The 24,000-nt window shown below is 44.5% G+C and overlaps 2 protein-coding genes across 6 annotated transcripts in view; both read right to left on the reverse strand.

The window, feature by feature from the left end:
- The window catches only part of LOC125034949 (beta-1,3-galactosyltransferase 5-like), a 24,425-nt gene extending 10,044 nt beyond the window's left edge, over nucleotides 1-14,381 (reverse strand). Inside the window, exons 1-2 of the mRNA XM_047626995.1 lie at nucleotides 14,348-14,381; nucleotides 13,145-13,282 (exon numbers count right to left, since the gene is read on the reverse strand). Of these exons, the coding sequence (XP_047482951.1) occupies nucleotides 13,145-13,282; nucleotides 14,348-14,381 (172 nt within the window). The remainder of the gene's footprint in view (nucleotides 1-13,144; nucleotides 13,283-14,347) is intronic.
- Nucleotides 14,382-19,884: 5,503 nt separating this feature from the next.
- LOC125035144 overlaps nucleotides 19,885-24,000 on the reverse strand; it is a 36,015-nt gene continuing 31,899 nt past the window's right edge. For 4 of the 5 annotated variants that reach the window (XM_047627339.1, XM_047627337.1, XM_047627338.1 and 1 more), the window contains exons 3-8: nucleotides 23,237-23,342; nucleotides 22,104-22,222; nucleotides 21,081-21,985; nucleotides 20,764-20,974; nucleotides 20,518-20,644; nucleotides 19,885-20,375 (exon numbers count right to left, since the gene is read on the reverse strand). In XM_047627339.1, the coding sequence (XP_047483295.1) occupies nucleotides 20,234-20,375; nucleotides 20,518-20,644; nucleotides 20,764-20,974; nucleotides 21,081-21,985; nucleotides 22,104-22,222; nucleotides 23,237-23,342 (1,610 nt within the window). In that variant the 3' untranslated portion in view covers nucleotides 19,885-20,233. The remainder of the gene's footprint in view (nucleotides 20,376-20,517; nucleotides 20,645-20,763; nucleotides 20,975-21,080; nucleotides 21,986-22,103; nucleotides 22,223-23,236; nucleotides 23,343-24,000) is intronic. The other variant, XM_047627340.1, reaches the window with a different exon arrangement.

Raw genomic sequence — 24,000 nt, forward strand, 5'->3', positions numbered from 1 at the left:
AGGGATGAAAGGAACTGCCTGGCAAAAGTGCAAAACCCCCCTTCCCTCACTGAGTGAAACAACCTTTGGGTGGCTGTCTCAGAGGGAAGCAGGAATCCCTTTGAAAAGACACAGGTCCTTTCCTTCCTCACTGAGGTGAAACAGCCTTTGGGTGGCTGTCTCAGAGGGAAGCAGGAATCCCTTTGAAAAGACACAGGTCCTTTCCTCCCTCACTGAGATGAAACAACCTTTGGGTGGCTGTCTCAGAGGGAAGGAGGGATCCCTTTGAAAAGACACAGGTCCTTTCCTTCCTCACTAAGATGAAACAACCTTTGGGTGGCTGTTTCTGAGGGTTGAAGAAACTTCCTTGAAAGGCGCTGGACTCCTCTTCCATCACTGAGGTGAAACAGCCTTTGGGTGGCTGTTTCTGAGGGTTGAAGAAACTTCCTTGAAAGGCGCTGGACTCCTCTTCCATCACTGAGGTGAAACAACCTTTGGGTGGCTGTTTCAGAGGGAAGAGGAATTCAAAAAGACAGGTCCTTTCCTCCCTCACTGAGATGAAACAACCTTTGGGTGGCTGTTTCAGAGGGAAGAGGAATTCAAAAAGACAGGTCCTTTCCTCCCTCACTGAGATGAAACAACCTTTGGGTGGTTGCTTCAGAGGAATGTAAGGAACTGCCTGGCAAAAGTGCAAAACCTCCCTTCCCTCACTGAGGTGAAACAGCCTTTGGGTGGCTGTTTTAGAGGGAAGGGGGACTACTTTGAAAAGACACAGGTCCTTTCCTTCCTCATTGAGGTGAAACAACCTTTGGGTGGCTGTTTTAGAGGGAAGGGGGACTACTTTGAAAAGACACAGGTCCTTTCCTTCCTCACTAAGATGAAACAACCTTTGGGTGGTTGCTTCAGAGGGATGAAAGGAACTGCCTGGCAAAAGTGCAAAACCTCCCTTCCCTCACTGAGGTGAAACAACCTTTGGGTGGTTGCTTCAGAGGAATGTAAGGAACTGCCTGGCAAAAGTGCAAAACCCCCCTTCCCTCACTGAGGTGAGGCAGCCTTTGGGTGGCTGTTTCAGAGGGAAGAGGAATTCAAAAAGACAGGTCCTTTCCTCCCTCACTGAGATGAAACAACCTTTGGGTGGTTGCTTCAGAGGAATGTAAGGAACTGCCTGGCAAAAGTGCAAAACCTCCCTTCCCTCACTGAGGTGAAACAACCTTTGGGTGGCTGTCTCAGAGGGAAGGAGGGATCCCTTTGAAAAGACACAGGTCCTTTCCTTCCTCACTGAGGTGAGGCAGCCTTTGGGTGGCTGTCTCAGAGGGAAGGAGGGATCCCTTTGAAAAGACACAGGTCCTTTCCTTCCTCACTGAGGTGAGGCAGCCTTTGGGTGGCTGTCTCAGAGGGAAGCAGGAATCCCTTTGAAAAGACACAGGTCCTTTCCTTCCTCACTAAGATGAAACAACCTTTGGATGGTTGCTTCAGAGGAATGTAAGGAACTGCCTGGCAAAAGTGCAAAACCTCCCTTCCCTCACTGAGGTGAAACAACCTTTGGGTGGCTGTTTTAGAGGGAAGGGGGACTACTTTGAAAAGACACAGGTCCTTTCCTTCCTCACTAAGATGAAACAACCTTTGGGTGGCTGTTTTAGAGGGAAGGGGGACTACTTTGAAAAGACACAGGTCCTTTCCTTCCTCACTAAGATGAAACAACCTTTGGGTGGCTGTTTCAGAGGGAAGAGGAATTCAAAAAGACAGGTCCTTTCCTCCCTCACTGAGATGAAACAACCTTTGGGTGGCTGTCTCAGAGGGAAGCAGGAATCCCTTTGAAAAGACACAGGTCCTTTCCTTCCTCACTAAGATGAAACAACCTTTGGATGGTTGCTTCAGAGGGATGAAAGGAACTGCCTGGCAAGAACGCAAAACCTCCCTTCCCTCACTGAGTGAAACAACCTTTGGGTGGCTGTTTCAGAGGGAAGAGGAATTCAAAAAGACAGGTCCTTTCCTCCCTCACTGAGATGAAACAACCTTTGGGTGGCTGTCTCAGAGGGAAGCAGGAATCCCTTTGAAAAGACACAGGTCCTTTCCTCCCTCACTGAGATGAAACAACCTTTGGGTGGCTGTCTCAGAGGGAAGCAGGAATCCCTTTGAAAAGACACAGGTCCTTTCCTTCCTCACTAAGATGAAACAACCTTTGGGTGGCTGTCTCAGAGGGAAGCAGGAATCCCTTTGAAAAGACACAGGTCCTTTCCTCCCTCACTGAGATGAAACAACCTTTGGGTGGTTGCTTCAGAGGAATGTAAGGAACTGCCTGGCAAAAGTGCAAAACCTCCCTTCCCTCACTGAGGTGAAACAACCTTTGGGTGGTTGCTTCAGAGGGATGAAAGGAACTGCCTGGCAAAAGTGCAAAACCTCCCTTCCCTCACTGAGGTGAGGCAGCCTTTGGGTGGCTGTTTCAGAGGGAAGGGGGAACTACTTTGAAAAGACACAGGTCCTTTCCTTCCTCACTAAGATGAAACAACCTTTGGGTGGCTGTTTCAGAGGGAAGAGGAATTCAAAAAGACAGGTCCTTTCCTCCCTCACTGAGATGAAACAACCTTTGGGTGGCTGTCTCAGAGGGAAGGAGGGATCCCTTTGAAAAGACACAGGTCCTTTCCTTCCTCACTAAGATGAAACAACCTTTGGGTGGCTGTTTCAGAGGGAAGAGGAATTCAAAAAGACAGGTCCTTTCCTCCCTCACTGAGATGAAACAACCTTTGGGTGGCTGTCTCAGAGGGAAGGAGGGATCCCTTTGAAAAGACACAGGTCCTTTCCTTCCTCACTAAGATGAAACAACCTTTGGGTGGTTGCTTCAGAGGAATGTAAGGAACTGCCTGGCAAAAGTGCAAAACCCCCCTTCCCTCACTGAGTGAAACAACCTTTGGGTGGTTGCTTCAGAGGAATGTAAGGAACTGCCTGGCAAAAGTGCAAAACCTCCCTTCCCTCACTGAGGTGAAACAACCTTTGGGTGGCTGTCTCAGAGGGAAGGAGGGATCCCTTTGAAAAGACACAGGTCCTTTCCTTCCTCACTAAGATGAAACAACCTTTGGGTGGCTGTCTCAGAGGGAAGCAGGAATCCCTTTGAAAAGACACAGGTCCTTTCCTTCCTCACTAAGATGAAACAACCTTTGGGTGGCTGTTTCAGAGGGAAGAGGAATTCAAAAAGACAGGTCCTTTCCTCCCTCACTGAGATGAAACAACCTTTGGGTGGCTGTTTTAGAGGGAAGGGGGACTACTTTGAAAAGACACAGGTCCTTTCCTTCCTCATTGAGGTGAAACAACCTTTGGGTGGTTGCTTCAGAGGAATGTAAGGAACTGCCTGGCAAAAGTGCAAAACCTCCCTTCCCTCACTGAGGTGAGGCAGCCTTTGGGTGGCTGTTTCTGAGGGTTGAAGAAACTTCCTTGAAAGGCGCTGGACTCCTCTTCCATCACTGAGGTGAAACAGCCTTTGGGTGGCTGTCTCAGAGGGAAGCAGGAATCCCTTTGAAAAGACACAGGTCCTTTCCTTCCTCACTAAGATGAAACAACCTTTGGATGGTTGCTTCAGAGGAATGTAAGGAACTGCCTGGCAAAAGTGCAAAACCTCCCTTCCCTCACTGAGGTGAGGCAGCCTTTGGGTGGCTGTTTCTGAGGGTTGAAGAAACTTCCTTGAAAGGCGCTGGACTCCTCTTCCATCACTGAGGTGAAACAACCTTTGGGTGGTTGCTTCAGAGGAATGTAAGGAACTGCCTGGCAAAAGTGCAAAACCCCCCTTCCCTCACTGAGGTGAAACAACCTTTGGGTGGCTGTTTTAGAGGGAAGGGGGACTACTTTGAAAAGACACAGGTCCTTTCCTTCCTCATTGAGGTGAAACAACCTTTGGGTGGCTGTTTCAGAGGGAAGAGGAATTCAAAAAGACAGGTCCTTTCCTCCCTCACTGAGATGAAACAACCTTTGGGTGGCTGTCTCAGAGGGAAGGAGGGATCCCTTTGAAAAGACACAGGTCCTTTCCTTCCTCACTAAGATGAAACAACCTTTGGGTGGTTGCTTCAGAGGAATGTAAGGAACTGCCTGGCAAAAGTGCAAAACCTCCCTTCCCTCACTGAGGTGAGGCAGCCTTTGGGTGGCTGTTTTAGAGGGAAGGGGGACTACTTTGAAAAGACACAGGTCCTTTCCTTCCTCACTAAGATGAAACAACCTTTGGATGGTTGCTTCAGAGGAATGTAAGGAACTGCCTGGCAAAAGTGCAAAACCCCCCTTCCCTCACTGAGGTGAAACAACCTTTGGGTGGCTGTCTCAGAGGGAAGCAGGAATCCCTTTGAAAAGACACAGGTCCTTTCCTTCCTCACTAAGATGAAACAACCTTTGGGTGGCTGTCTCAGAGGGAAGCAGGAATCCCTTTGAAAAGACACAGGTCCTTTCCTTCCTCACTGAGGTGAAACAACCTTTGGGTGGTTGCTTCAGAGGAATGTAAGGAACTGCCTGGCAAAAGTGCAAAACCCCCCTTCCCTCACTGAGTGAAACAACCTTTGGGTGGTTGCTTCAGAGGGATGAAAGGAACTGCCTGGCAAGAACGCAAAACCTCCCTTCCCTCACTGAGGTGAAACAACCTTTGGATGGTTGCTTCAGAGGGATGAAAGGAACTGCCTGGCAAAAGTGCAAAACCCCCCTTCCCTCACTGAGGTGAAACAACCTTTGGGTGGCTGTCTCAGAGGGAAGGAGGGATCCCTTTGAAAAGACACAGGTCCTTTCCTTCCTCACTAAGATGAAACAACCTTTGGGTGGCTGTTTCAGAGGGAAGAGGAATTCAAAAAGACAGGTCCTTTCCTCCCTCACTGAGATGAAACAACCTTTGGGTGGCTGTTTCAGAGGGAAGAGGAATTCAAAAAGACAGGTCCTTTCCTCCCTCACTGAGATGAAACAACCTTTGGATGGTTGCTTCAGAGGAATGTAAGGAACTGCCTGGCAAAAGTGCAAAACCCCCCTTCCCTCACTGAGGTGAAACAACCTTTGGGTGGTTGCTTCAGAGGAATGTAAGGAACTGCCTGGCAAAAGTGCAAAACCTCCCTTCCCTCACTGAGGTGAGGCAGCCTTTGGGTGGCTGTCTCAGAGGGAAGGAGGGATCCCTTTGAAAAGACACAGGTCCTTTCCTTCCTCACTAAGATGAAACAACCTTTGGGTGGCTGTCTCAGAGGGAAGGAGGGATCCCTTTGAAAAGACACAGGTCCTTTCCTTCCTCACTAAGATGAAACAACCTTTGGTGGTTGCTTCAGAGGGATGAAAGGAACTGCCTGGCAAAAGTGCAAAACCTCCCTTCCCTCACTGAGGTGAAACAGCCTTTGGGTGGCTGTTTCTGAGGGTTGAAGAAACTTCCTTGAAAGGCGCTGGACTCCTCTTCCATCACTGAGGTGAAACAACCTTTGGGTGGCTGTCTCAGAGGGAAGCAGGAATCCCTTTGAAAAGACACAGGTCCTTTCCTTCCTCACTGAGGTGAAACAACCTTTGGGTGGCTGTTTCAGAGGGAAGAGGAATTCAAAAAGACAGGTCCTTTCCTCCCTCACTGAGATGAAACAACCTTTGGGTGGCTGTCTCAGAGGGAAGGAGGGATCCCTTTGAAAAGACACAGGTCCTTTCCTTCCTCACTGAGGTGAAACAGCCTTTGGGTGGCTGTCTCAGAGGGAAGCAGGAATCCCTTTGAAAAGACACAGGTCCTTTCCTTCCTCATTGAGGTGAAACAACCTTTGGGTGGTTGCTTCATAGGGATGAAAGGAGCTACCTGGCAAAAGTGCAAAACCTCCCTTCCCTCACTGAGGTGAAACAGCCTTTGGGTGGCTGTCTCAGAGGGAAGGAGGGATCCCTTTGAAAAGACACAGGTCCTTTCCTTCCTCACTGAGGTGAAACAACCTTTGGGTGGTTGCTTCAGAGGAATGTAAGGAACTGCCTGGCAAGAACGCAAAACCTCCCTTCCCTCACTGAGGTGAAACAGCCTTTGGGTGGCTGTTTTAGAGGGAAGGGGGGACTACTTTGAAAAGACACAGGTCCTTTCCTTCCTCACTGAGGTGAAACAACCTTTGGGTGGTTGCTTCAGAGGGATGAAAGGAACTGCCTGGCAAAAGTGCAAAACCCCCCTTCCCTCACTGAGGTGAGGCAGCCTTTGGGTGGCTGTCTCAGAGGGAAGGAGGGATCCCTTTGAAAAGACACAGGTCCTTTCCTTCCTCACTAAGATGAAACAACCTTTGGGTGGTTGCTTCAGGGGAACGAAGGGAAGTGCCTGACAAGAACGCAAAACCTCCCTTCCCTCACTGAGGTGAAACAGTCTTTGGGTGGCTGTTTCAGAGGGAAGGGGGAACTACTTTGAAAAGACACAGGTCCTTTCCTTCCTCATGAGGTGAAACAACCTTTGGGTGGTTGCTTCAGAGGGATGAAAGGAACTGCCTGGTAAAAGTGCAAAACTCCTCTTCCCTCACTGCGGTGAAGCAACCTATGGGTGGCTGCTTCAGAGGGCTGAGCAAAAGGGCTCCAAACAATGATGTCTCGTAGGTGGAAAGGGTATCCCCTCTGGTCTCTCCCCAGGGGTTTTCACCTACCCACGCATTTGCCGTGCGTGGCAGCCTTGTGCGCTGTGGAGACGGGAGTCCTGGAGGTTGAGCGATGCCGTGAACGAGTACGCCCTGCGGCTAGCAACACGCCTCTTTGGTCCTCTATTCCAGCAAGACAGGCGGCCTGATCCCGCCCCGGTCACGGTCAATCGACTGGTCTCCCCCGGGAGGCTAGGGTCAAGCAATCATGCCGCCATTGGCATTCACAATGGTCCGTGAGCGCCGTCACAATGGCTATTGGCTGTGTATATCGTCTCATCACTCCTGTTGCTGGCACTGGTTCTGACACTCAGCTTCCCCTTGTTGGACTCTGTGGTGGGTGGGGGCGTGAGAGGATGAAGCACTTACCTCTATATGGAAAAAAATAACCAACACCCCCCACAGATTGATAAAAATGTTGATGAACCGCACAAGGCCCAGACCATGGCAGTCACCATGAAGCCATATGTGCCTTCTGGTGGCAAAAGAAAGCCCCATGCACAGAATGACACTGTCACCCCTGCTGCTAAGGTGGACAAGACCGAAGCCAATGGGTCTGTCCACCGAATAGTCAAACATCTTGACTCGCGAGCTGGCCTCTCCAGGCCAACAGCTAAGCCAGGGAGGCCCCTGAGTTCTCAGACGGCACCCCCGATTGAGAGGGGAGAGCAGGCTGAACCAGCCGTATCAGCTGCTGCCCCCACAAACAAGCCCGAAAGCCGAAAGGGCGGGCCGAAGCGTCCGAGGATGGAGACCGACTCTGATGAAGAGTCAGGACCCCCTAAATGCTTCGCCCAGTTCAAAGTGTTAGCTAAACCCGAAGGCTTCGATAATGCCTACCAATTGGTCAGGGCATTGGAGTTGCAATGGAAAATCCGGTTGTCGATCCGGGTCGCCCGAGATCAGGGCATGATCATAATGCCCAAAGATCAAGCTACTCTGAATTTCCTCCGGGAAACGAAGGAGCTAGCCGATGGGAGAAAAGTGAGTCTTTCCCCACTAAGTCCTGAGGAAAAGAAAACCAAGATGGTGCTACTTGGCTTCTCAGTCTCGTACGATGTGGAGCTGATCGCTTCACACCCACAGGTCGTGCAGGCTTCCCGAATGTCGAAGGGGAAGACTCCAACCAGGCAAGTCCTGGTGACCATGAAAGGTGCCCCAACCACTACCCTTGATCTGGGTAACTGGGGCACCTACAACCTTCGAACGTATGTGCCAGAACCACTTCGGTGTTTCAAGTGCCAAAAATACGGTCACCACCAGGCTAACTGTACAGCCAAGCCTAAATGTGTTGTCTGTAGCAAGGCACACAACACAGAGGTATGCCTCAAGGCATACAAAGAGGAAAAGAGGGACACAACAGCCAAATGTCCCAACTGTGCCAAGAAGCATCATGCCTGGAGCCTGACTTGCTCTGTCAGGAAAGAGGCGGCCCTCAGGCGACAAGAGGTTGCTCAAAAGCGACCAGACTTTGTTCCTGCCCCACCGGGCACCCATGTCTGGGGGAGGAACAAAAGCGAAAAGGCCTCCCGACCTCCTAAGAGGAAGGAAGCCGCCCCCCAGCCGACACCGGATGTCTCCAACAAAAAGGAGTTTCCGACAATGCCAAAGAAAAAGAACCTAAAGAAAAATGGTTCTAAGAGTACCACAAAAACCTCCCCAACAGATGATCATCTCCTCTTTGACGAGGACGATATGACTCTCCTGTTGACTGCTGTTGTCTCAGCAGTAGCAACACCCCTGGGGAGGTCGAGTGAGGAGGCTGAGAAGACAGTTTCGGTCGCCATGACGGCAATGACCCAGACTGTGGCAGCCCTGAAGGGAAGAAAGCTGGATAGAGCAAAACCAGCCCCACCCTCATCCCAGGACGAAACTCCCCTCCCATACCAAACCAGGCCATGCCTTCACAGGCAGAGCCAAAACAGGCTGAATCTGTGCAGCCAGAGCCAGACCACGCTGACCTTGCCCAGGCAAGGCCAGCCAAGAAAAAGCCTGAGAGAAAAGCCGAACCAACCAAAGTCAGAGCTACCAAAGGCTCTCCACCCCCCAGTGGACCCAAGGATAGCCTGACAAAAGACGAGGAGCCCTCAACCAGCGAGGACCTCGCAATGGAGTTGTCAGACTCCGACAATGTCTCTGATGTAACTATCACTGAGTAACATCATGACACACCATCTAAGCATCCTACAACATCAATAGCTTCTCTGCAAAGAACGCTTTTCTCCAAGCAGTAGTGCGATCAAGGAACATTGACATTGTCATGCTCCAGGAGACATTAACAGTGGACACTGTTCGCTTCTCAGGGTATCATGTCTTCACACTGCCACGAACACCTGGCAAGAGAGGCTTGATCACCCTTGTGAGAGCAACAATCCCCTGCTCCGCAATAGCCGATGCATCGCACTGTGGAGACGATGTTGAATCCCTTACCGTCGAGGTTCACCTGGCCGGGGGGCCCCTCAAACTGTACGTGTACAGACGGCCAGACTGTAGAAGCTTAGACATCAGCCAGGTCTGTGCTTCTGCTGCACACGACCGAGTGATCATAGGTGGAGACTTCAATGCACACCACCTCATCCTGGCTCCCTGCCGGGCACCGGATGCGGCCGGCTATCACATAGCCGACGTGCTAGAAACATTCCCTGAGATCGCTCTCCTCAACAAACAAGAGCCAACGCATGTCAGAGGAGGTGTCCTAGACCTCACCCTGCCCACTGCGACTCTGGTGGGGAGGATTGGCTGGCGTGTCGATGAAACCGTCACAAGTGACCATTACGGCACTATAACTACCCTCATGGATGCTGGCCCAGCCGAAATCCTAAGACCGAATCCAAGATGGAAAACAGACAAGGTCAACTGGCAGGCGTTTCAAAACGCCTTGGCCCTCTGTCTGAGATGCAATGATCCCCCACAAAGCGAAAATGTGGAAGTGCTCGAAGCTAGCCTGCTAAAGGCCATTAATGAAGCAGCCTCACAGACCATACCCAAAACTCGGCCTGGGTCCAGGAGTCATAAAGACGGCTGGTACTTCAACGACGAGATCAGGGAGGTCAACCACAGGGTGAACATGTGCCGAAAACTATTCCGAAGGCAAAGAACCCCTGACAACTTATCCCTACTAAGGGAGGCTGTCACAGACGCCAAGGAAACTGCCAACAGAGTCAGGCAGGAAAAGTGGCTGGAATGGTGTGAGTCCTTCGAGCCACCAAACCACCCTTTCAGAGCTGTGGCAACGGGTCAAGCGGGCTACCAGCCACTCAGCCCTGAGGTGCACCCATCACGACCCCCAAGCAGAGGCCAACAGACTGGCGCACGAGTTCTCTGCGAGAACGAGCAGCAACAGTCTGCCAGCCGAGCTGAGGGCAAGACAAGAGCATCTACAACCAGACAGACACGCTCAGATCAGAGGAAGGGCAGCCGAACCCGAAAACTCAGACGTTATCTTTTCTCTGAGGGAACTAAGGAAAGCCTATATATCCAGTTCCAGTTCTGATGGGATCTCGTACCCCATTATCTCTCACCTAGGACTAGCAGGTGAGCTTGCACTCTTGCAACTCATCAACAAGTCCTGGGAAACTTCTACTCTACCCCAGAGTTGGAAGAGGGCTACCATAGTTCCCGTCCAAAACCAAAGTACTGCCCTATCTCTCTGCTCAGCTCCCTGGCCAAGACGGCCGAGAGGATGGTACTAAACCGGCTCCAATGGAAAATGGGACCCCCGCACGAACACCTCCACGTGTTCACAAGGGGCCTGGGCACAGCACACAGCATAGCCACGCTCTTAAGCACAATCAGCAAGGGCCCAGCTGTGGTGGTATTCCTTGACCTGGAGAAGGCTTTTGAACTGAAAGGAATCAGAGGAAAAATCTTGGCTTGGATAGGTGACTACTTCAGGAACAGGACTGCCAATGTCAAATTCCAGGGTCACCTATCACAGCACATGCCGCTCGAAAATGGAACACCACAGGGTGGGGTTCTCAGTCCAGCCCTATTTAACACTTAAATATCCTGCATCCTCAACATAAACCTCCCAGTGGGGTGCAAGATCATCTCGTATGCAGACGATCTCGCTATCACCTCCACTGGACCACGCAGCCAGAATAAAGCCCAGCGTTGTCTGGACCTCGTGTCAGAGGAGTGTTGTAGGACAGGACTAAAGATTTCTGCAGCCAAATCCAAAGCCATGGCTCTGAGACAGAGAGTTCGAGGCACAAGACTGAAAATCCAGGAAGTGGAATTGGAATGGGTCCAGGACTACCTATACCTTGGGGTAAGGATAGATCGGACCCTCTCCTTCCAGAAGGAGGTCCAGTGCCTGGTGGACTGAACCAAAGCAAGACTGTCTGTCATGAGAGCAATGACTGGGAGACACATAGGGGCCAGACACAAAGTACTAAGATCATTCTATGTACATGCTGTCCGGCCCATTGTGGACTATGCCTCAGTCGCTCTAATTGCCGCAAAGAAAAAGCACACAGACAAATTAAAGACAGTCCAAAATGAAGCTGCCAGGATCATTCTGGGTGCCCCGAGCTGGACGAAGGTCCTCAACCTCCTGATGGAGGCAAACCTTCTCCCCCTGGACTCACGAATCGATCTAATGGCAACACAATTCCTGTCAAAGGTCATCCAGGCTCCCAGGAACACAAGTCCTAAGACAAAAAATAGTCAGACGCCTCGAACAAGACAACGAGCTCTTTGCGAACAACTCCTGGCTGTCTCATACAGCCAGGGTGTTGATACGCCATCAGCTTAAAGAACAGCTTCTTGCTAAGGGCATGGACTCCCCCCATCCCGACTTTGCCGAAGCCCTGCCGTGGGCACTGAGCCTGATAGAGTTCAACATAATGAGCCTGTCAATGAAAAAGAGCCTATACCCCATGCCTAGCCTAAAGGCAGAAGCCCACAGGGTCATTGCAGCCATCACTCCTCCGGGTAGTAGAACATACTACACGGATGGATCGGTCGATCCCTTGAGCCACACTGCAGGCGCCGGCTTTGCAGCAAGGGACGCCACGCGATCCATGACGGTAACAGACAACGCCTCCTCGCTACAGGCAGAGGCAGTTGCAATCATGGGAGCCCTAGGCCACGCGTCCCTAAGGACACGTAGTCATACACACAGACTCCATGGCAGCCATTGACTGTCTTCAGCTCAGCTCACCCATAGACAACATCTACCTACTGACCACGATTCTCACAATGGCACAGAGAATTCTTGCTCAGGGTAGAAGAATTATCATCAACTGGGTCCCAAGCCACATCGGCATCAGAGGGAACGAGCTTGCTGACAGACTAGCCGTCGCTGGCAGGGGTATGCCCCCAAATCCCATGACGATAAAACCGAGCCGAAAATTACTTATGGAGAAGTGTGCCTTGGTTGGTCGTACCTTCCCACGGCAGCTCCGCAGAGAGGAAACGAGAACCTCCCCCTCGGCCAGCTGGTACTCAGACGTCACAGGCTATGAACCACTGGCACTCTCTGAAGTAAGCAACAGAGGTACCGAAGTCATTCTTCACAGAATGCGCCTAGGTTACCACTGTGCATGGCAGATTATTCGAACGTGATGAAAGGCGCTGCAAGCACTGCGGCGAGCCGAACGCCACACTAGTCCACTACTTAGAAAATTGTGACCATACACAATTCCTGAGACAGGGACCGCCCACAACAGCCGCCGTGCTGGTAAAGAGGCTATGCGAAATGCTTACACCATGGCGGCAGGAGCGCCTCCTGGCAATCCCGCCGCCACGGTAAGCACCGAGTGTCAGACTAACCATAAAGAAGAAGACATTTTCACTCTGGAATTCTAGCTCGACTGGGAACACCCTCGCTACCACTCTAAATTACTGATATATATATATAGATAGATAGATAGATATTATATATATATTATATATACATATATATTCATTGTTATCTGGCGTTACGTTATTTATTCATTATATATCTAATTTGTGCACATGTAGATAATCTGGCATTATAATATATCATACTTGATGTTCAAAGTGTTTCCTACACATAAGTAGTACTACATGAAGTTAGATCTAATTTTATATGCATCACAATATATATATATTAATTTATAAATATATATATATATATATATATACACACACACATATATACATATATAAATGTGTGTGTGTATATATATATATCAATAAATATATATACATTATATATTTATTATTTTATATATATATATTTATATATATGTACACACACATACACACACATACACACACACACACATATATATATATATATATATATATATATATATATATATTTACTACTGTTAATATTAGCGTTGTCATTGTTATTATTCTCCAGATTTTCATTCCACTGCAGGACCTTGGCTTCTCTTAATGCTTCCCCTACAACACCTGCGTCTGACCCACTAAGGCGATATGGTGTTTTCTCAGTTTGAGACACCGGCCGGCGTGAAGTCGTTTTGCAACTGTCGCGGCGGAGATTTGAACCCGGAACCAAGGGGGTCGGAGTCCAGAATTTTATATATTTACACACACACAAACACATACTGCATATACTGTATAGTGGTTTCCATACGCCAACTTACTACTTATTGTCGTAATTCTCATTGCACTTCCCGAGAGAGCAGCTGGACGTTCCTTATGTTGGAAATTTACGACTGATACTGGCTTGCAGACTCTGGTGAGTAAGCTTAGTCGTTGTTCTGAACACTTGTTGAAGACACCTGAATTCAAGGGAGTCGTGAAGCAATATTAATAACTAGGAGATTGATATATTGATCTGATAAGTGTTATATATAAGATGGATACACAAAAATAACAAACCAATTGTGTGTGTGTTTGTGTGTGTGTGTGTGTGTGTGTTTGTGTGTGTATGTGTGTGTGTGTTTGTGTGTGTGTTTGATCAAATATTACAGCTATCTTAAATGTTTATTATTTCCGTTTCTTGATCTGTTTAACTATTTTAACACTACTTTTTGGGTTCTAAATCGCGCTAACAAAAAACAATACAAATAACATTGTTATCTTTAATAAGTAAGATTATATTCTCCATCTCCATTTTTGGTACGTTGCGATATCTGTACGATATCGCAACGTACCAAAAACTATGGGTTAGCCCCTATCCCATTATCATTGAATCGTTTCGTATTGCTGCTATTAGCCCGGACCCTAAATTCCCTGGTCGTTTCAGGACGGCAAATCCCACTGTATTATGGCCTTCGAAAGCTTCGACGGATTTCATAGAGAGAGTTCGGAATTTGCAAATACAATAAATACAAATAGGCGATGTAGCTCAGAGAAATGTAAATCAAAATAATTAAATTTCAGAACTAGAGAGGTGGTGTTCAACCAAGTCTAACCTCAAACATGTTATGGCAGGACCGAGCTGAGACAGCTGACACATTATTTTACAAGAAAAGTAACATAAAGTATAATCTTGCAAAATATACAAAGTAAAGGTTTGTTGAGTATTGCTATGTCGACTCACCGCTGACCCGTTTCTGTAAGATATTCAAAAAGTTAGCTTAGCTTAGAAATACCACATTCATGAACTTTTCACCAGAAACATGTGAATGACACATTAATTCTTAATTATTTGTACAGAAGTTATAAGAAGAGCAATGACCTGCTGACTAGAATTTATTTCATCCACTTTAAAGATAAGACATAAGCTGTACATATGTGCAGTTGCGCCGTCGTGATAAATTTACTGTTTCCGCAGTCAATCATGAAGGGATCGATCATCTTACAAAATAATAATATTAATGAAAATAATTCATGTTTCTTACTTCTGACCACGATAAATATCTCCCCAGACCACATTGGCACCGGGGCAATGTACCGACAGACCCCCCACCCCCCCTCTGCACACACCTACACACAAACACACACATATAGACAGGGGCAGTTGAGAGCCGGCCGGGCTAGGAGAACATTCACAAGTGTGGATCCTATATAATTATTTGTCTCTCTTTTCCCACAAAGCTTTCCTTTTTTTAAAATTTAGACTTAGTGAATCTTGATGAAGTTGTAGATGAATCTTATTTATTTTCAAATCAATATATACTCTCATTTTAAAATGAATTTGAAAATCACGGGAAGAGCCACTTGAGAGAAGTTTATCACGCTATACACTGATATAAAAGATATATATATACATACATATATGTGTTTATATATTTTTATTTATATATATAGATATATAGATATAGATATAGATTATGTATATACATACATATATATGCATATAGATAGATAGATAGATGGACATAAATATAGATATATAGTCATACATACTTAAATATATATACATATATATGTATATATTTGTGTGTGCGTGCTTGTGCGTGTGTGCATGCGTGTGTCTGATGGAAGAATGCAATTATTTTATATAGAAACTCCCTAACAATGAATGGAACCCTCTTCTCACAAGGCTTTAATCGCCAGAGAGAGCAGAACCAAGCCATCACGCCATATGACCCAATACACAGATTGCCTAACCAGTATCTAGACCATGCACATTACCTATCGACTCACATTACAGAGTATGATAGCGAGGTTCTACAGACAATCCACGTGTGACCGCGATATGAGTGATTATAAAATGTTATATAAAGGCAGGTTACCGAAATTGCTTCAGTGTGTGAGATGGTAGAAATCAATAACGCATTTTATAGATATATACCTCTCTAGATTACTTCATGTGTCCATAGAACAAAGAAACACACCAAATGTTTTTTTTTTTTTTTTTTAATTAACTTTTTCATTTTTTTAATGATAATTGGAAACCTTTTCTCCCAAATACACGGTGTTCGAATTCGTGTCTTCGGTTTTGTATATGGTCAATAAAGGATGTGTGTGTACAGCTTTGACATCAAATACGGCTTTGGTAACAATTAAAACTATGAGAGAGAGAGAAAGAGAAAGAAAGGAAAGGCAGAGAGAGAGGGAAAGAAAGAAAGAGCAAGAAAGAGAAAAACTGAGAGAGAGGTCTCTGCATACATCTTTTGCCTCACTGCATGTATAGTCATTAATGTCGGTGTGTTGTTGATACCTGAGTATACGAGTGAATTTATATATATGGATTTCTATGATTTGTCTTATTCCTGGCAGTGCATTCACCAGCCATTCAGCGTTTATGACGAGGAGTGACTCACCTGGCACAGAATTACAGCAACCCCCCCCCCCCCACCACCACCAATTAACCCTCTAGGTTCGTCGCTCGAGAATGAGACGATTGTGTGTGTGTGTGTGTGTGTGTGTGTGTGTGTGCGTGCGTGTGTGAGTGTGTGCGTGCGTGCGTGCGTGCTTGCTTGCGTGCGTGTGTGTGTCAGGGTGTGTATTGTAAAAATACTTAGCAAGGCTGATTGGTACAATTCACACCTCTGTCCTCTGCTGCTGCCTTCCTGTAGCAAGTTCCTCTTTGAGTGGCATCAAACGTTTCATTTTATACGGTGGCTCCCTTCGAGGGCGGGCGTTTACTTCCGTCGCAGAAAAGAAAGCAGAGCGGACGTCTCAAGGAGGAACTTGCTACAGAAAGGCAGCTGATGGGGAAGTGTACCAACAAGCCTTGCTATGTATTGTTAACAATGCACGTATGTGTAAAAATAGATAGATAGATAGATAGATGGATAGATAGATTAGATATAGATATAGATATAGATATTGCATATACTAAACATCCTAATAAAATGTCAAGTACCTTTATAAACTCGTTTGATTTAGACCTTTGAATAATCAGTTTGAACGCTTTCTTAACGGTTATTTCCAACAAATAAAGTAGCAGTTCAAGATTGTTACTCGTTATCTCTGCCCATATGTACACATTTACACATACATGTACAAATGCACATAAACACATTTACATACACAAATACATGTATGCACATGTTTTGATATACATATACACAAACATTTACACATATACGCAATTGTGCATGTGCACCCACATACACATGTGTACATACGTAAGCACATATAGATGCTAGAAAACACGAATACAAGTTGACTGAGTCAAGCATGAAATGAGTTTATGCATGCATCATGCTGCCGAGGTTAACATATATGTGAAGGTACCATTTTAGTGTATACTGTAACTCGGGGAGCAGTCAAGACTTCTTCATGCAACAAACGGCATTTGGAAGAGAAATGTGTGTAGCTTCATAGTTAATTAGATAATATTTTTATTGAAGGAGATTCAGAAAATTCCTCAAACTGGAATTTTTGCGTTTCTGGACCGCGATTCTCAAACAGTTTATATCCGATCTGAGATTTGTTCATAACATCGGCGTCATCGTCGAGGGTGACGCCGAAGATTTTGACCGCGTGAACGACGTCCAGGGTGAGGTCTCCTATAGTGAGGGCGGGGGGGCTGGGTGGGGGAGACGGTAAGTGCATCGCCACCGTCTTGCTGTGATATTCGTGATATTCCAGATATTCCAGATGAGCAGGTTGTTTAAGGTGTTCTGTAATGGTTGGTAGTCACGGGACGTGTTGTTGACGGCAGCTGTAATAGTTGAGCCATCGACATACTACCAGTGGGAAGAAGTGTTACGGAGAGCATCGTTCATTAACATTGAGAAACACAGCGGGCCTAACTTGGTGCCCTGGGGCACCCTACATGTAAGAGGCAGAAAGAAGGGCGTGGCACTCTGCAGGCCTGACGGCGCTCCGCGAGGAAGTCTGCGAGTCCCCTCGCGGATGCTTTCTTGATGGCTGTAAGGTAACGTGCGCGGTGCTTTGCTTAACCCATAAAGTTCTTTTATCTTGCCATACCAATTGCTTTAGTTAGTTCGCTTCAGATATTGGAGTTAATAAGGGTAGAAATGAGCTTTGCTGATTTAATTTCTCTGATCACTTCATTACTAGGGATTTGTTAAGAGTGGTGTTACCGGTGCGATAGGCATTATTTTGTTGATTTGTCACTCTTTTGCCTCTGTTAGAACTCCAGGATAGGTCGGTGTGATGCTTTTTGTGGGGGGGGGGAGAAGTGGTGGTATGCGGAGGTTATGCCTGGGATGCAATTCTTCCATTTTGTCTCAGCGTCTTGTACCGCCAGTTGCCGAGGGGGATTATTGAGGACTGCTTGTGTGGGCGATGGTTTCTGTTTGCTAATGGGGCCAGGGGTTGTATGGGGGTAGTAGTCGTTCAGGTCAGTGAGTACACATATGTGTGCATATGCACATAAGTGGATATATACTTCCATACATATATGCACAAACTTATTAACATTTATACATGTATGAAAACACTAATACAAATGGTTTGATACTCGCAATAACCTTGTTTCTGGATTGGGTCATGTTCCAAAAAATAAGAATTTTCTTTTGTAGGGGTGACTTTTTTATTTCACTAGAACTTAGAAACCGCTTTCTATATCTTCATGGAGAATGAATGCAGTTTCCCTGGTAGTTAGATGATAAAGAATGGTTGAAGGAAACTATCAGAAAATTAACTGAAACATCTCCAATCTTTTCTTTGTAATAAAAAAAAAAAAAAAAAAAAAAAAAAAAAAAAAAAACTTGGCACCGCTTTCCAGAAACAGTTCTTTCTCTATTTTAATTTTGTTGATATCAGATGAAAGCTTATTAGACTGCACAAAGATTGTCGTCGATTTTTTTTTTTTTTTTTTTTTTTGTCCCCTTTTTGGGCATTGGATCAATATCTTTGGATTTTATCGACGTTTATGTTGATATTTTTCAATGCAAAATATGCAATTGTGTGAGCCAGTAGCAGTACACAAGGGAATTGTATGGAAGAAAATGGGAAAATAAGTTTTTTGAGGGGAGCACCACCCCCATTGAGCGAATTTCCACAAATTTACCACCAAACATGTGGAATTCTAAAATAAGCAAAATATCCAAATTTGAAGAAAATCGACAAGACAGCTTCTATCATATTAACGTTTAATTGAATCACCCCCTCACCCCCTCACCCCCCCCCCCCATTTCCATCATACCCCCACAACTTTTATGGACAGTCTCCTTAATTCACGTTGAAATGTACATCTGGCAGCTCTGTCTGCTTGGCTTCAGCAGACCTCCCTTGCCAATACACATACGACAGTTTGGGTTACGACTCCCTTATTTGTTTAGTGAATAACCACTTTGAACATTAAGGAAGCTTCAGGATCACTTAAAAAAAAAGGGTCACACTAGTCTTCCCTATCCAGGGATCCCTAGACAACAATGCCGAGTGATGTTCAGTTGCAGAGCAGGATTGGTCACATTAGGCACAGCGTCCCTCCGTGGAGAATACAATAAACTTTATAAACATGATAAACCACTCATCGAAGATAGTCTATGAATGTCATCGCATATCGATTAAAATCATTAAAAAAAAAAAAATGACACTAAACTTAGACTATTCCAATCGTCCCATTTTTTAAATTATCATTCATCACACAACCTTACTGATACTCTAAATTTCAACAGAAACAAAATCCAATGATATTTTTTCCAACAGCATATGTCGTTATTTGTGTAATCAGTAATGTGCGAAAGATGTAATTACGGACTGATAAAAACTAAAGATGAGAGGAAGCAAATACTATAACTGAAATGTCATTAATTGTCAATCGCGACACAGCCTTGCCAACGTACGATTATACCCCATGCAAAGTAAAGTTTTTTGTTGATTTCATCCATTGTTATTTTTAACATTCTTCTATCTTGATATTTCTGGATGGTATTTCATTATTGTTCTTTGGTTCTCATTTTAAAGCATAAATAAAGCGTGAAGTGTGCTCCTGTCTTCGACAAGTCGGAGTGGGCATTTGTTTGCTTTCCGTGATCAAATGAACGTTTCTCTGAATAATCGTTAGTGAGGCATTATTACTAGTTCTAATAAATATTACTTACCTTTACACCAAAATTATGCCCAACATGATATAATAATCAGTTTAGACAATCAAGAAATAAGCTTCCTAGTAATTGTGCTGTAGTTTTTGTTTCGGCATCATCTTTCCCTCTCTAGCTGGGGCAGAAGACCAACACAGCGGTGCCGTGCTGGGCAGGGATTTTCGTCTCGGTTCCCTTTACAGTTAGGGAAGTATCTCACTCTGTAGGATCACTGGACAGAACAGAATAGTGTGATTGCCCGTGAACAGCACTAGTAAATCCGGCACCTGGAAGCTATTCAAACGAAAAGATGTCGCAACAAGACCTAATACTGTTCGCACAAATACATATGTGTGTGTGTGTGTGTGTGTGTGTGTGTGTGTGCATATACATGTGTGTTTATTTGTGTGTGCACCCATCTATGAACTATCATTAACAAAATACTCATTGTGCTTATCGTGTAACAGGATGATACAGAAACTCAGGTGCTTTTGTTATTCTTTTTATTTTGAATAAATGACTTTATCAATTATTCATTAACAATATTATAAAATAACAATCACTCAAATAAACTGTTGAGTATTTTTCAGTTAAGACGAGACACAACTTGTAACATTATTAACATACAAAAATAACTACAACAGACAGATACAATACAACGTGAAAATATCTAATAGTACACGAAATATTCGTCACTTGACATCGCCGATATATATCAGCAGACATGAAGAGGTTCTATCAAAAAATATATATTCAAATCTATTAGATTGTTATAAGTTGGTGCATTACACTCCTTTCGTTTTTTCTCATTTATTCCCGATTGTTCGATGATTTACCTTATGATTTCCGGATACACGGGAAATTAATGCGTTTCTTGGGAATTCCGGTCGGGCCTTGGTTAAGTTCGCAGAAGCCAGCCATGAGTGTGTGGCATTTGCTCTTTGGATTACCCCATCGACCTTCGTAACCCAGCCATTGCCTTTAAGATAGATATCAGAAGTATCAAACATCAAGTGTTATATTAAACAGTGCAGCTGTTGTGAAAAATAAGATATCAGCAAGTGTTTTCGTTTATAAGAGAACACAACGAAGGAATAACTGTATTCTTGTAATGTCCCTACCTGTGTGGTTGCGTCAGCGTTGCATGATCTTTCAAGTCGATGACATCCAGATTAAGCCACGTACGCCACTCAGTTCCCTCGTCCGTGAGATCTTGTAGCTGCGGGAACGTGTTATATTGGTGCAGTCCTGTGGAGTATAATGTCCTCTTTAATGTTTTACTTATCGTAGTTATCCAATATAGTCTCCGGATTGGCAAGAAAACAAGTTGTATGTTAACAGTGAAACGAAATGATTGACTGATTTACCTGGAGCCGCCCACAAACCATGTGATCCCCGGGCCGAATATAATACTGGGTGAGAACTCTCCACTCTGACTCTCTTAGGATATTCAGGAGACATTGGAATGCCCTTCCTTGTATCCTGCCCAGAGTACTCAAAGTGTTGATGATAGGAATCATACTGATAGTATGCACCAAAGTTATGCGACGATACGTACATATTCAGCGGTACAGTGCCCTGGAATGAAAAGTGTCATTACCAAATTTAACGCCTATTCTATGGAAATTTACGAACATGAAAATACATATGCACCTATGCAGAATAGAACCAAAGCAAAACATACCCTGAACTGGATTGAAACATGTTCCCAATCTCCAACATGCTTTCCCATGGCGATCTCCTCCCCAAAGCAGGTTCCGTTGACTGGCAGCTTATACATTCGGCCCAAGTAATATCCAAGGTTAATCGTGCACACGTCTTTCCCATAGTTGTATGGGTAGAACATCCAGTAAGTGACTGTGAACACTTGGCTTTCCTCGTTTATTTCGCGTTTCCTCGTTCTGACCGGTCGTTGAGTTGAGAGTTGGTCGTCCTCATCATGATTCAAGTGATAGGAGTGAACGCCTTCCTTCTGGTCACTCAGGGTAAACGGAGCAAATGTCGTTGCTATTTTCTCATCAGATTTATGCAAGCCTTGATTTGTACTATTAAGAACAGAAACTATCGTGGATGTCAAGGGCCTCGGAGTACTTTCTTGACCATGCAAATTTGGGTTATTGTGGAATTCTGTATAATTTGAATTTGAAGTAATTCCCTCATCCTTATCAACAGGAAGGTTGTCATTCCCATTGTCATAATAAGGTCTATTGTCATTATCACTTCTTGGCTCTCTGGTCGAAGACACCACTTGGCTGTTCGCAGGTGTTGGCGACGTTGACACAACCTTTCTTGCATGAGCTTGAGTGGAAGGGGCGGTTGAAGGCGCCTGCGGGGAAGACAGGGGTAAAGGGTGCTCATAGACCGGAGCAGAGGTACCGAGAGGAGCGTCAGCAGCAAAATCTTGCTCCGAGAAATGCAGTGAAAGTCTTTCCCTGCCAGATAAATTGTCGTCGTAAGATTTGGTCACGTGATGGGATGTTCTTACGGGCGCCGAGTGGCAGGAGTGGATCACGGCATATACGGTAGGTGAGCGGCTAGTAGTGGGCTTCTTTCCAAAGAGGAACTTCGGAAGGTGACAGTTTGAGCATTCTGGGGAGGGGGCAAGTGAGAAGTTCATGTCATAAATAAATAAAACGTAGGAAAGATCAAGAGGAATAAAATAACCAGACATGAACTGGCAAAGTGGAATCTTAGAAAGCAGTATTACCTTGGTCAAAGTGTGCCATCAGGAAGGTGTCCTCACTCGCTGGACCAACAGGAAGAGCAGGCAGTGTGATGATGGTCGACCCTTCCTTCACACTCATTGGCGGGGCAGCACTCAGGGGGCTTAAAATGGAAGAAAGTTACTTGCTTTCATATATATCAAGGTGCATTATTAATGTTAGAAGCGGTACATGCCACTGTTTGTCATTATACATTTTTAACTGATTCAACCATCGCATTTCTTTACCGTCATGTTACCCACGTTCAATGTATCATTTGTTAATTGCCGTGTTAGCCATGTATTAAACCCATAAACAAACTCTGGGCTATGTGCAACATTTCTTAAATGTTACACTGACACACACACACACATATATATATATATATATATATTTCTCCAATTTCCTTTAGTAGCAAACCCTCCCTGACTTTTCCTGTAATATAGTTAAGACTTCACACTAAATAACCATTAAAATCTTAATATACTGATCATATTCACAACTTCGATCTCCATTTATGTAGACTCAAGGCAGCTAGATTGTCATTTTGCCTAATGAACCCAAAAATGAAATCGATATGTTCTGACAGATGTTAACGGTAAGGAACTCTTCGTTATCGTAAATAAAAGAGGCAAATTTTGGTTTTATATCTGTTAATTATGACACTATCAAGGAAATTATACAAATAATGATGTATCTAGCTATGAACCATATTAATGTTGACAAATTTAGAAAAGGTATGAATGAGAATGAATATCTTCACAATACAAGAGATGTATTTGACCAGTTTCGATTATATCTTCATCAGAAATACATGTATTTCTGATGAAATACATCTCTTGTATTGTGAAGATATTAATTCTCATTCATACCTTCTCTACATGTATCTAGCTATATCTATATCTGGATAAACGTGATGACGTCATTAGGCCCACATAGTTTTATGGTAGTGTTTTTTTTCATTTCCCTTGAAAATGGTTCAGTAATAACTAAAAATATAATTAATTTACAATGAATAAAGTCGGAGAGCCGGGGCTTAGCTCTCAAGTTGCCAATTAGAATTTTCATCAAGACAGAGTGGGGCTACCTGTGTTAAAGTACCTTGCGTAGAATAAATTATAACAAGGGAAGACTTTACTTGGGGGTGACGTGGTTGAGAAACGTTTGAACATCGCTTGGGTAGAAATGTTCGTCTGAATGCAGCCATACCAACGGAGCCCAAGCCCGGGCCACTTCCTCGCGCTCTGGAGATCACGACAAAGTTAGTTTTAGAATCAAACTGGGCAGAAAAAAGGAGCTAAATCAAAAAACATAAAATACTGATGGATAGGAAGGACATAGGATATACTATATTATGTAAAACTATATTATATAAAATAACGCAATTGTTCATATTTGTTCATGAATATGTATATTTATGTATGCATAGGAATAAATACACATTTAGCATAGATCTGTATGAAAATGACAAACCATGTACTTGTGAGAGGTCAAACATACTATGTAAAATGTTAACTCTACATCGTATCCACACAAGGTGTATCTAGAACTTGAATCCAATTATATATCGCTAATATTTGCAAGTATAAAAAAAATAAACACCTGGAAGATACCATCATCAATAAGATACAAATATGAATATGCATATATATATATATATATATATATATATATATATATATATATATATATATATATGCATGTATATATATGCATGTATATATATATATATATATATATATATATATATATACATATATATATACATGCATATATATATATATACATATATATATACATGCATATATATTATATATATATAAACATAATATATACATGCATATATATATTTATATATATATATTCAAAGATATTATACATCATATATAAATATATATAATA

Source organism: Penaeus chinensis, chromosome 19 (genome assembly GCF_019202785.1).
Source record: "Penaeus chinensis breed Huanghai No. 1 chromosome 19, ASM1920278v2, whole genome shotgun sequence".
NCBI classification, from domain to species: Eukaryota; Metazoa; Arthropoda; class Malacostraca; order Decapoda; family Penaeidae; genus Penaeus; species Penaeus chinensis.